Below are 13840 nucleotides of genomic sequence, written 5' to 3' on the forward strand. Positions count from 1 at the left end.
AAACTTTGTTCTACAGAATATTTTCCCAGTAAAATGTGCAGGTCAAGGACATTTTGTCATCAAGGTTATAGCTGGACTACATGTGTATAGTATTATTATTATTTTAGATTCTTAGAAGACACTGGATTTAACAGCAGTGCTTTACTATGTTTCAATATGTCAGTATCAGCATCGGTGAAGTAGACACTTTTACACCTTGACATCTAGAAATCTTTGACCTTGTTACATCTCTGCATTGGTGACTGAGTTTCTCTCTCTTCATGTCCTCTGTATACCGTTTTTCCAGTGGGGACAGCAGGGACGCTGCAAGGCGAGCTACACCTCACCAGGGCCCATCCGACTCGTTCACCAGGGCTGCTACAGCACTCGGGCCTACAAACTCCGGTACTGCGGACATTGCAGCGACTCTCGGTGCTGCACGCCGTACCAGACCACCACTGCTGAGGTGACCTTCCGCTGCCCCAGTGGCAGACTGCTGCAGCGAGCCGTGATGATGATTCACTCATGCGTCTGTCACAGCAACTGCCCCTACGCACCGTACACTAACCCCGCCCTGTGGGGACTCAGGCCCTGATCAGCACGGGCTCACTGAGGACAGAAAGACGTCAGTGACTGATTCAGTGAGAGAAACCTCAAGGATCCTCCAGTGGATCAGCAAAGGATGGACCTTGAAAGAAAAAATGACCAAAACTGTGACTGTCGGCATGAACGTTGATCTTCACACATAGACAAACTCAGTCTGCACTTCTTCACAACTCCTATATAGTTCTGCACCTTATAAAGCATCAATCTGCAAGTTTTAGATTTTATTCAAACATCTATATTATTTGGCAAATCAAGCAAGCAGACTTTTTTCAATATACAGCTCACTTTACTACAAAGGTTAAAAAGTGCTTTAAAGGAAAATAGCTGAAACAAAGGGGATATTCAGACAGGTGACAAATTAAAGGAAAAAAAACACAGAAAGTGTCTTCATGAAAGTGTTGGATCACTATGTGCAGCCCAAATATCTCCCACAGGTGTTTCTTTAGGTTGAGATCTGGAGACTGTGACGGTCACAGCATACGATTCATATGACTTTCCTTAAACCTTACGGTGACCCCTCTGTGCCCTGTGGATGGGGGCTTTGTCATCCTGGAAGAGACCACTCCCATCAGGATGGAAATGTTCCATCAGAGCATAAATACATTTGTAATTCCCTCAAGGATGACAAGGGTGCCCAAACCCTGCCAGCAAAATGCCATTCACAGCATCACAGATCCACCAGATCCCCTCACTGTCGGGGTTAGAGGTTCAGCTTTTTCCTTTAATTTGTCTGGAACTGTATAACCCACAAGTTATGGGGGAAAAAAGTGGGTATTGATATTATTGTTAAAGGTGTGCACTGATTTGGTTTCTTAACAAACTTGCTCCCTCCACATTTCAGATAGAACAACTCCTTTAAGTACAAAGATTCCTGAGCATGCAATGCTGTCAAAAGTGACATTTTAAAATCACTCTGAGGCATCAGAGCAATTCATGCAGAGTTCACTGCAAAAAGCTGAACTGGTCATATGGAGCTGGCAGTTTGGATTGGGATGAGAAGGAATTGGTTTTTTTTATTGTTTTGGGATTGCACAGTGGCTTGGAGGTTAGCACTTTCACCTTGCAGCTAGAAGATCCCCAGTTTGCGTCCCGGCCTTCCTGGGATGTTTCTGCATGGACTCTGCATGTTCTCCCTGTGCATGTCTGGGTTCTGTCCACAGTCCAAAAACATCCTGAGGTTAACTGGGAACTCTAAATTGTCCGTAGATGTGAATGCAAGTGTGATTATTTGTATATGTAGCCCTGCGATAGACATGACCTGTCCAGGGTGTCCCCTGCCTTCGCCCCAAGTCAGCTGGGATAGACTCCATCCCCTCTATGACCCTAATGAGGATTAAGTGGTATATAGATAATAGATGGATGTATGTGGACTTAAATATGAGCATTTCTGCACAACTCTGTCTGGACCAATAACAACAAGACAGTTTTCATCTGTCCACCTAAACTGTAAATTGAGAACACTTGACCTAAGTGGTCATTAAGAGATTTGAAGATTTATCTACGTTGCTGAGTGGCAATCTGTGCCCATATTTGTTGATATAGTTGTTTCCCACTGAATGACACCGACCTTTGTGTTGACAGATTTTGTTTTCTGACGTGAGCAATGCAGCTTTTAACTTGTACAGTTTTGTTTTAGTGTATGTAGTCGGATGACATTGCACTTATTTCCTCACTTTGTGTTTTGTTGTAAATATTTCTGGACAGAAGTCTCTTATGTATAGTGAAAATATTTGAATATTTTTTGTGTGTCCTGCATTTTTACTCCCAGAGAATTGTGCATTTGTGATTGATATATATTTTTTTCACACTGTATTACTCACAGATGAAAAAGATATTTTGTACACATGTACTTTTTCCAACATTTCCCCACAGCACTGATGACTAATTGTTCACACTAAACATCTTGCTATGATGAACTGCTAAAAACCTGTTTGATGTCTACTTTACAGTTCTTCATTTCTGCAGATACTATGCCTCTATGGGGTTTTCCACTCAGACCACATGACTTTTCACATCCTGACATCTAGTGGACTGAATAATCTGTTGAAGAACCTGAGGCCTCGCAGTGGCTTCATAACCTCAGTAATACGGTGGTTAGTATTGTTACCTCACAGCAAAAGTTCTGAGTTAACACGTGCTGCGGCTTTACGTGTTTATTTTGCACGTTTTCTTTGGGCCTTCATGAGTGCTCCCATTTACTCCCATAATCCATAGACATGCATGGTAGGTTAATTAGTGATTCTACATTGTCTGTATGTGTGAATGTGGAAATTTGTCCAGCGTGTAGCCTCCTTCTCCCCCCAGTGCTGTCACCCCCTACAGGATAAAACAGGTACAGCTGATGGATGAGCACAATGTTAGACTTTGAAAACTTGGGATATTTGTTGTGAACTCAGCAACAGCAATCCACTGTTGTTAGATACTTGATGAAACACTCATTGCAGTATGATAGTTGACCATAAAAAAGTTTAAAAATTTTTCCATACTGCTAAATTATTTTAATGACTGTGTGGATGAGAAGTGACACACGATAGGAGCAGAAGTTGTGTTGTTAGTCTCTAGAAAAACACCTTATATTTGTTGTCTCTTAAGTTTCTTATTTGTGTGCCTACATCTTTAATTTTCCTCTTCAGGTACAATGTAAATTAATTCTTTATAACTCAATGTATCTTAAGTCAAATGAAGGTTAAACTTGATTTCCTGTAAAATTGCAGGTGCAGAAAATCAAACGCAGCATGTAGAATTAAAACAGGAAGTCATTAACCATGCGTGACATATTTCTGTTTCTGTTCCTAAGAACACCAGCACCGAGAGGAGCAAACCTTACTAACAGCAGTTCAGAAGACAGCAGAATACCAATTTTATGATTTTCAAGATACAGAATGAAGAACTGCTCATGTCCATATATCAGCTTTGACTTTAAAAGCAGATTTCTGCCTCCAGTCTTCATCTTGGTGTTCATCATCGGACTGGCAACTAATGGATGGGGACTGAAGTCGTTGCTGCACAAGTGGAAGAAACTGGGGATTGTCAATGTCTTTGTTCTTAATCTTGGACTTGCAGATATTTTGTATCTGCTCACACTCCCATTTCTGATGGTGTACTACTTCAGGAAAGGTGAATGGATCTTTGGAGATGCGTTCTGCAAGATAACAAGATTCTGCTTCAACCTGAATTTGTACGGCAGCATCGGCTTCCTCACCTGTATAAGTGTGTACAGGTACCTGGCTATTGTCCATCCACTGAGAGTGATGGGAAGATTAACTGTCACCCACTCTGTGACTATCTCAGTCATGGTTTGGCTGTTGGTGAGTGTTCAGAGTCTTCCAGACATGTTCTATGTTAAAACAACGAACAAAAACAACACCGAGAACTGTTTTGACACCACCTCAAAAGACTACGTTGAGGATTATCTGAGATACAGTCTTGGATGGACACTCACTGGATTTCTAATCCCCCTCCTCATCACACTGGGCTGCTATGGACACGTGATTGTTGTTCTCTGTCACACAAACACCACAGACAAGGTACTGAAACAAAGATGCTTGAAGTTGTTGTTCATCTTGATTCTTCTTTTCTCTGTATGTTACATCCCCTTCCATGTACTGAAGAACCTCAACCTCTGGTCAAGAGTTCTGTCCAAACAGTGTATATGCCATGAATGGTCTAATGGAGTCTACATCGCTCAGCAGATAAGTCGAGGCCTTGTGTGTCTGAACAGTGCTCTCAACCCTCTGGTTTACCTCCATGTAAATGAAGATATTTGTGCTCAGCTCAGACAGCTGCGAGAGCGAGCTCGTCAGGGTGTTACATGGCTACCAGTCACCCCTAGTGAAGATCCTCCGACGTAAATTTAAAATGTGTGTTTGAAATGGAGCAGCTGCATCATCATTGGACTGGGTCAAGATTTTGACCTAACCTTGTCGCATTGCTGTTGACATGCTCAAAAAGGCTCATGTCATGTTAAAATAATGTACTTAAACAAAAGTAATGGACCATGTGTCATGTTTGTGCATGAAATTTCAGGTGTGACCTGAAATGTTGTAAAAGGAGAAGTTGGTGGTGTGAACGCGTGTAGATAAACAGGATGCAAACGCTATGAGATTTCCTGACTGCCACAGATCTATATCAACTGCAGTTACAGGTATGTATACAGCAGAGGAAGCTGAGAGACCACAAGCAAAGAGCAACTGAGTACTTTCGAACATGCACAGTTGTATACTGACACCTTTCATTTTCCTGGTCCCTCAGGAGCAGACCTGCAAAGCAGTGCTGCTTGTGGCATTTAATGATTTCTCATGATAAAGTTGTAAAAAATACAAAAAAAAAAATCCCTGAACACCCAACACTGAGTCCACTGATTCCATTTTGTATCATACCTGCTAACTTACGTCTTAGCAACTGGTAATCACACTGTGAAAAGATGCCTCATGAGTAAAAGAAGGTTTTGAAGATAGATTTCAGGGGGACACAAGGAATACATCCCCCTCACTATTTAGAACATATTAGTCCCTCCCAAATGAAAATATTTAAAAAGTAAGAACTTCATGTTGAAAAATTCTTCAGTGTTTACTCACTGATGCAACAATATCTCCAACAGAGACAGTTCTTTTTTCTTAACCATACTGATTTCAGACATGTGTGATATATTTTGAAAGTGCTGAAAGTTTTGAACATAAGCAGAAATCTTGCTGAAATGCATTTTTTTCAGATAGGACACTGTGTCAGATTTAACTGTTTATTTCAGAATGACATACATTTGTGTCTGACTCTGCTCAAGTGATGCTCTGAAGCCAAAATAACAACAAAAACAGTACAAACAAAAAAACAGCATTCACAACAAAAACAAAGGATTCATATTATAGAAAATCCCTGTTTGTTTGTTTTTTTTTTAGAATATAAGTATGTCTCCCCTTGTGTGTCTCACAAAATATGAGAGACAACCATCCCCTTCTTTCCTTGCTTGCTGCATAGACTTGAATGTTTGTCTCAGAACAAGCTGTTCAAGTTGGCAGGTTGTTGTGATGTCACAACATGACAGGCACCGCCCCCAGCTGGCTCCTCCTCCTGCTCTGGGATCCTCTCTGCCTCTCACTGAACAGAGGAGAGTGTGCTCCCATATCCATTCTTCCATTCTATGAAGCTGGCGAGTAAGAGACTTAGTATGTACCAATATACATTTCTGTCCCACTGATCCTGAGTGGGCATAACACCCACTCAGGATCAGTGGGACAGAGGTGGAGAGCATGGAGAGCTTCAAGTACCTGGGTGTTAACATCAAGCAGGACCTTACGTGGTCCTGTCACATCAACACTCTGGTGAAGAACGCTCGACAGCGTCTCTACCGCCTCAGACACCTGAGGGACTTTAAGCTCCCTCTCAAGTTGCTCAGGAACTTTTACACCTGCACCACTGAGAGTGTTTCAGCTGGGAGTATCACCACCTGGATGGGCAGCAGCACCCAGCAGGACTTCTTGGACCTGAGGAGGGTGGTCTGCTCGGCTGAGTGCACCATCAGAACCAGCCTCCCCAACCTGCAGGACATTTACTACAAACAATGCAGGTTAAAGGCCAGGAAGATTGGTAGTGAGCCCACCCTCCCCAGCCACAGACTGTCCTCTCTGCTGCTGTTACCGCTGCCTGAAGGCAAACACAGAGAGGATGAGGAGGAGCTTCTTCCCACAGGTTGTCCCCCTGCTGAACCTCAAACAGTAGACTCAGTAGACAGTCAACTTGCAGATCCTATCCACTATACTGTTTACACTCTTGTATATATATGTTATGTTGCACTATTTGACACTTTTACTTTTTATAATTATTTTGCATCTATCCATATGTGTGTATTTTTTTTTATCATATATATATGATAAAAAAAAAAGAGCCTGCCGCTGCTGCTGAAAAAAATCCAAGAGGAAACACTGTGTGTATATATATATATATATATATATATATATATATATATATATATATATATATATATATATATATATATATATATATATATGATTTCTTGATTTCTTTGTTTTGTGTCATGCACACAAGTGTGCCAAACCCTCATGGGTTTACAAGATACCAACATACTAGCACTGCAGCAATACATCCAAAACACACATTATTCTGCTGCTCAGTCCTTAAACAAAATATGTTGCCTTTTATCCCAGGCCTGGCAAAGAAATTCTGCCATGAAAAAGGGTCCTCTTCTAAAACATAATTCTAGTTTTTCATGATCATCCAACCAAAAGAAATCAAAATAAACAGATCTTACTGAAACGTACCTCTCTGATATCTTCATATACAGGACAGTAAAACATAAAATGAACCTCATTCTCAACTTCTCCTAAATTACACAGCAAACAAAGTCTGTCCTTTTCTGGAGTATCATTCGACCTTCCAGTCTCTAATGTTCCTGAGTATAACTGTGCACACAGGGATCTCTGTCTTTTACTTAAATTATATTTCACGTAAGGTTCCACACTGTATCTATCCTTTAGAAGAAAATAAGGAATTTGGTCCACATTTCATTGACTTTTGTGGCCTCTATCATTAGTACAAGGTGTGACATAACATGCACTATTGCAATCAACAGATTACTGTCTACGTCGTCACTGAATTTCATGGCTGTGAGAGTTAGCCTTTAAAAATAATGTCTTCCAAGAAAATATGCTTATCTTTTTTTCCTTTTATTGTTTAAGGGTTATAATATATACATTTCTAGCAGTGACAGCAACCTCGGTTCAGCCAAAGTATTTTACATAACTTAGTTCTGGGTCCCTAAAAAGGAAAAAGTTAACTCAGTGGAACAACATATTGCCTGAATTCTGTGTGAATTGACACAGACTGACCCAAAGCAGTTATACACTACTAGACTGTCAAAAGCACACAAAACACACAGTAAACAAAGTTAAATATGAATTTGCAGAGGACAGAAATGATTTTCTGTAGCAGTCTTTACTATTGTGGAACTGAAGAAGTGAAAATAGTCTGATTACTAGTTCATGTCAAATGTTGTGTATTACGTTCAGCAGTTTGTGCAGCATCCTTCTCTCAACAACTCCAGAGCAGTCAAGTCATACCAAGCACAGTTAAATCTTTCTGAAATACTTTGATACCATGAACTATATTAAGTTCTCAACACAGAGGATGAAAAAGACCCATTTGTCAGCTTATGTCTTATGATTTTTACGTACAACGCAGTTATAAAATTACACAGTTAAAGCATAATTAAAATATAAAAAAATAAAATAAAAATGGAATAAAAATAATTATTCAAGTGTCTGATACTTAGTGCCTTGAATTTGATGTTTTTTAAAAACACTTCTGGAATTCAAACCGTTTGAAGTGGAATTACCTTTGGTTGCCTTGGAAACCACCAATACATCTCTAGATCCTCGGTGACTCTGACCTGTGTGAAGATGCTTGCTAAACTGCGACAGTTCATTAAACGTCATCCATATAAACGGTAAGAAATAAAACAATTGAAAGGGCAAAAACTGACTGGAATAATCAGACTTAAACTGTTTCATTGTTCTCCATTTTTTCTATCATGGATTTTCAAGCTACAGTTATTTAAAAAATGCACAAACTACAGTGGATATGAATCTAACTAGATTTTCTGTTATTGCTCTTTACTGTCTGTTTTAAGCTAATGTTTTCAAGATCAAATCCATTTTCATGCTCAAGATTAGAAGTTTATTTATTCAAGTGTTTGCATGACAAGTTTTACTGTAATTGGTGGTATAATTGCAGTTTTAGGGGTTTGCCTGGATTTACGATCTTTATTTGATTTTGTCAGAGCTGCTTCATCGATGGACGACTCTCTGGCTGAACACAAGAGTTGCACCAGCAGTGAAATGAGCTCATTGGCTGCGGTAAGTCACTTCAACTTGTAGCCACTGTGTATAGAATTGAAACTTGTCCGGTTTTGGCTACTTTAGCACATCTCAGGCAGTAGTAGTCATGTGGAAACTGGCTGCTTGGAAACACCTGCTGCACCTACCTTGTTAGGGAAACGTAAAAATCCTCCACTGACAAGGATGTGACTCTGAATAATGAACTGAAAACAAACTGATAATGCTGTGTGTTTATTAGGCTTTAGTAGCAAATGTCAGATAAAACACTTTTAGATTTTATTATATAGAAAAAGTAATCTTGACAAAAGAAACCTCAGTGCATTTTCACTTCTACCAGCTTTCATTTGTTCAGGGTGTATTTATACCAAACATTTTCAGTTCAGGCCTTTTGGTTTGGCCCATCAAACAAATGTAGCCACTGTGTTTGCAAATGAAGCTCCACATTTTCACCTCACCATCAACCAGAGCTTGAAAACCTTCCAACATGATTCAATTCTGCTGTTTGGGAACACGACAGTTTCATAGTTAACAATAGTAAGGATGGACAAAGTCAGGGGGAACTGGATGGAAACTGCATGCATTGCTAAGCTGTAATCAGGTATGTAGCAGGTTGTATATCAAATTTGTTCACTCATCTGAGGCGGCTTCACTCCACTGTGAACATCAGTAGTACAAGAAAACAAGGAGTTCTGTGCAAACTCAGTTTCCTGTGAAAATTTAAGGAGCCTCTTGCTAACAGTTCAGACTCCACTAAAGTGAAAACAGAAGTGTTTTATAACAGAAGGCCATATTGTCGGGTTTTAAATATGCACTGAAAGTGATCAAGCCCTGTTATAAGTTCCCTTTCATCCACATTTCAGATAGCAATTCACAGCAGATATCTATTATATCTTTTTCAATTATTATTTGTTCTTACAAATGCTTGGTGGGTATCTACTTTTTAAATTCTGCATTGTCGTGGTTTCTCTGATGTCCGTGATGTACAGATCAGATACTTCAGCATCTTTTTGGACTTTAGTTGTATAATTTTTTAGATTTGAGAGAAAAATGATTTGATTTTTTTCTTTTGTAAATTTTACTGTTATTAGTAGGATGCTGCCACTTCCAGCAGTATTGACAGGTTTTTTTTGAGAAAATGCAGTCATCCCCTTTTCATTCAATCTGTGTTTGAAAAAATGAGAAAGGAAACACTTTAATGCTTTGTATTTTTTGTTTTGATTTTGTGCTCTGAACATAATGATGCATGATCTGAAAACTGAGGGTGTATAAAGAAGTGTGATTTTTGTGTACTGTTACACCCCTACCTCTTCCTGTGTAATTCAATAGCATTTGCCATTTATTATCCTCTTGTACTGCTGTGACCACCACTTTGTCTGTTTTTTATTTCATAGGACCAGACGTGCAAGTATGGATGTCTTGATGCTGGTGGAAGTGGTTTGAGTCAAGGAGAGCTGGATCAAGCTACCCAAGCTTTAGAGAACCCACATTGTTGTCACCAGTGTGGGAAAGTCTTCAGGTGGTCATCATATTTGAATCGTCACATGCTCATCCACACTGGAGAAAAACCTTACCTCTGTGACCAGTGTGGAAAGACTTTCAGAACATCATCGAATTTGAATCATCATATGCTCATCCACACTGGAGAAAGGCCTTACCTCTGTGACCAGTGTGGAAAGACTTTCAGACAGTCAGGACATTTGAATCATCATATGTTCATCCACACTGGAGAAAAGCCTTACATCTGTGACCAGTGTGGGAAGGCTTTCAGACGGTCAGCGACTTTGAAACATCATGTGCTCATCCACACTGGAGAAAACATCACCTCTGTGACCAGTGTGTGAAAGCTTTCAGACAATTAAAATATGTGAAACGCCATGTGTCAGAAAGCTGTTCCACAGAGCTCTTCAGGTGTTCAGCCAGACACCTGCAACAAACTCTGGTAGTGTGACTCTGAGACAAATCGCAGATGTTTAACGCATGTTTTTGATTTTTAACTATAATTTTGTGCTTGTAATACACAGCTTGACTTAGAGCAAAAATGTCAGATGGGAAGCAGACACATCTTCTCTTGTCTTTTAATGAATGAGACAATGGCTCTCTCTGCACCTTATTAGAGCAACTTTTGACTGCAAAAAAATTCTTTCTCTATTTGCTGATTTATTGAAGTGATGTAAATCTTTTATTTTTGCCTATGAGTTGATGTCTAATGTGTAATGTGAGCAGATGTGAGAAAAGGAAGGAGAGGAACTGAGACTCGGGATTTTTTAAAAGAATTATCTGTCATCTGAGACCCCTACAACATGTTGAAAGCATTTCAGAATTTTGATTTGAGAATATGTATCAATCACTTGTGACACTGACAACATCCTCAAACATCCTCTGAAAGTTAAAGTTAGAAAAACGTTGTCATAGTTAACATTTAACCGTATAAGAACATAATTATAACTTGTAGGTGGTATTAGCTAATGATGTGGAAACAACCGCTGCTTGCTGAGAAAACATTAATAAACTGCATTCTTAAGGATTATTGCAGAAGGATGGCTGCAGAGAACGCCACAATGAGAACAGTAAAATGATGCTTAATAAATTCAAAGAAGTTCATGCTGCTGTCTAGATGCGTTTGCCTGATTAAGTAAAGGAAATGAAAAAGGTCAACCTCCCATACAAGAAAAGGTGATACCTGACATCATATTGTTCTGCAACAACCCATTTTTAGTCATGATTCAACACCATAACTCTCAAGTGGTGATTGTGAATGTGTTTCACATTTGGTTGGACCGTGAATTGATGACCCAAATCTTGGGCTGCTCATCTTCAAACTGTGCTGCCAGATTAGAGACGTATGTGAAGCTTTGGAATTTGCAGTTTCTTTGCAGCATCATACATATTCTATCGTCTACCATCAAGCTGACAACTTTGCATTCTCTTGAAATCAACTTGTTTTAGCCAAAACATAAACTAATGGAATTTGACTCAGCTTTTTGCCTCTCTCAATGCACTTACAGGTTCAAGTCTTCACTACATATGTGGACAGACACAGAAGTAAACTGCAACTAGCCAGTGGAAGTAAAAAATAAAATGGTAATTTGTAGTTCATAATAACACTGCATCATATAACAGTGGTTCATACATAAAATGTCATTTGTACTGATGAATCTACAGGGAATTATCACCATCATCTGCATCTGTTATTGACTTTACACAGCTTTATTCTGGATTTCAGCTCACTGGTCACCTGTCCGGCCTGCTGCTTTATTGCTTTGGTTGATTGTTTTCAATACCACCGGATGTATAAATAAGTAGATCTTTATTAACATACATACATATTACACTACATACAACATTAATACCATAATAGATTAGAACAGATAAACTTTATTGTCTGCCCCAGATGGTGACAGAAATTCTCATTTGACAAGGCTCAACAATAAAATGCAGCACATATCAAAACACACTTGAGACACAAGCTCACAAAGTACAGGCGTCTAAAGGAAATGCTAAAAAATAACAGATACAAAAAAAATTGTACTGTTCAGTGTCTTATTTCATTTTGTTCAGGGTGGTTATTGCAGGGGGAATAAAGGATTTTTTACAGATGCTTTTGTGGGCCAGTGGGACTTTGCAACGTCTGCCTTATGGAAGTAACTGGAAGGAGTGATGGAGGGGGTGAGAGGAGTCCTCTGTGATCAGGGTGGCTTTTCTGACCACAGAGCAGTTACACAGTTCAGAGACATGGGTTTGTGGTGAACCAATGATTTTGCTGGCCTGATTAACAATACGGCAGAGTTTTGTTTTGTGTTTCGAGGAGGGACCTGTACCAGGATGAAATGCTGAATGTGAGGATGGATTCAATGGGTGAGGTGTAAACCAGGGTTAAAATGCCTCTGCTGACATCAAAAGCCCTCAGTTTTCTCAGCAGGTGAAGGCACTGTTGTGTTTATTTGTACACTTAGTCAGCCTGATTCGCAAACGACAGGCTGGTGTCGATCTCTGTTCCCAGATATTTAAAAACTTCAACCTGCTCGACAGACTGACCCTGGATACTGAGGGAGGTAAAAAGGGGTGTCAGAGATTTACTTCTGCTCCCACAGCACAACTCCTTTGTTTTTAAGATGTTAAGCTCAAGAGAGTTTTTATCAAAAACAAATAAAAAAGTTTGAAAGTCATCTTACAGTACAATGATTCCTCAAAGGGTCCATAGACTGCACGTATTGCACGCACTGTTTGTGTGTGTGTGTGTGTGTGTGTGTGTGTGTGTGTGTAAGTATACATGTAATAGTGAATACCCTTTGAATAAAGCAAGGAAGTTGGTCTCCTTAATGTTTAGTGTGACTAATGGTAACACTGACCTCATTGCATTTATGAGTCATTTAAATCACACAGGATGCTTGTTCTTTACTTACTTACTTTTCTACATAATGTCAGAGACTATTCGTAACGACTTTCATTACATATGATGAATTTTCTGCTCTTACAAACACATATAATCGCCACCCGATAACTTCAAAACAACTCTGCACGATACTGTTACTCCTAGAGACAATATGTAATTGTAATTATGCTTTGTGAAAATTAGACAGTTATATTTCCACAGGTTTAATCTACCACCAGAGGGAGACTCTTAACTGGCCATTTGTGTCAGTCACAAAGCTTTACCATCCCCTAAACTGTTTGCGCACATAAACGCCATAAATATAATTATGTTCCTGTACTTTGTGTTCTAAAACTGTTGTCATGTAGGAAATTATACTATAGGGCAGCCCTATTCAATTAGGGGCCCGCGGGCCACATGGGGCCCGAAAGCAACCCTCGAGTGGCCCTAAAGCAACTGCCGAGTGATTGGGACTTGGGTCCGAGAAAAACAGAAAAACATCTTTCAGTAACACTGACAAGTTCTTACAAAAATTCCAACATTATTGCAAACATTGAATGCAACACTTACCGTAACCTAGCAACTAACCCACAATGCATTGTGTTGAGGAGACGCGTTTGAAAAGTTAACATTAGCAGTTCTATACAGGCGAAAATAGCAGCATGTCTTTTTCTATCCTGAAACGACAAATCGGTGAGGAAAACCGTCGGTTTAATCCTGCGTGGACTGACAAGTATTTATTTATTTACCACCAAGTCCGAACGCCAAACCAATGTGTTTACTCTGCAACGAGTGCTTTGCAGCGCTGAAAGATTATAATGTCCGAAGACACCACGTTGAAAAAACATGCCGCGTTTCGGACAAACTTTCCCGAGGGATGTCATGAGAGAGCGGCTATAATTCAGAGTTTGACTGCATCTTACAACCGGAGCTGTACTACAATGAAGCGGACCTGCACAGCTCAGGAAAGGGCCACGAAAAAGAGGCTGTTCACAGACTCAGAAACTGTGAAGGACTGCATGTTGGCTGTCGT

The 13840-nt window shown here is 39.7% G+C and overlaps 3 protein-coding genes across 4 annotated transcripts in view; all 3 read left to right on the top strand.

The window, feature by feature from the left end:
• Positions 1-3348, top strand: part of ccn5 (cellular communication network factor 5) — a 26017-nt gene extending 22669 nt beyond the window's left edge. For both annotated transcript variants that reach the window (XM_055013168.1, XM_023260929.3), the window contains exon 5: positions 287-3348. In XM_055013168.1, coding sequence (XP_054869143.1) covers positions 287-574 — 288 coding nt within the window. In that variant the 3' untranslated portion in view covers positions 575-3348. The remainder of the gene's footprint in view (positions 1-286) is intronic.
• LOC111562433 (P2Y purinoceptor 1) lies at positions 2553-5735 on the top strand. Its single transcript, XM_035943830.2, has 2 exons — positions 2553-2678; positions 3383-5735. The coding sequence occupies exon 2, from the start codon at positions 3468-3470 to the stop codon at positions 4434-4436; it is 969 nt and encodes a 322-aa protein (XP_035799723.2). The 5' UTR covers positions 2553-2678; positions 3383-3467; the 3' UTR covers positions 4437-5735.
• A 1591-nt stretch (positions 5736-7326) lies between these two features.
• LOC129349565 (zinc finger protein 726-like) lies at positions 7327-11030 on the top strand. The gene is made up of 3 exons (XM_055013235.1): positions 7327-8044; positions 8378-8453; positions 9827-11030. Exons 1-3 carry the CDS (start codon positions 7998-8000, stop codon positions 10274-10276), a joined length of 573 nt encoding a protein of 190 aa, XP_054869210.1. The 5' UTR covers positions 7327-7997; the 3' UTR covers positions 10277-11030.
• The last annotated feature ends 2810 nt before the right edge of the window (positions 11031-13840 follow it).

This window comes from Amphiprion ocellaris, chromosome 8, assembly GCF_022539595.1.
Source record: "Amphiprion ocellaris isolate individual 3 ecotype Okinawa chromosome 8, ASM2253959v1, whole genome shotgun sequence".
NCBI classification, from domain to species: domain Eukaryota; kingdom Metazoa; phylum Chordata; class Actinopteri; family Pomacentridae; genus Amphiprion; species Amphiprion ocellaris.

Bases quoted from the DNA above. Each gene is read 5' to 3' on its own strand.
- LOC111562433 (XM_035943830.2), top strand. From the start codon at position 3,468: ATGAAGAACTGCTCATGTCCATATATCAGCTTTGACTTTAAAAGCAGA.
- LOC129349565 (XM_055013235.1), top strand. From the start codon at position 7,998: ATGCTTGCTAAACTGCGACAGTTCATTAAACGTCATCCATATAAACG. The intron at 8,045-8,377 runs GTAAGAAATAAA...TGATTTTGTCAG, and splicing joins AAACGTCATCCATATAAACG to AGCTGCTTCATCGATGGACG. The intron at 8,454-9,826 runs GTAAGTCACTTC...TTTATTTCATAG, and splicing joins AAATGAGCTCATTGGCTGCG to GACCAGACGTGCAAGTATGG.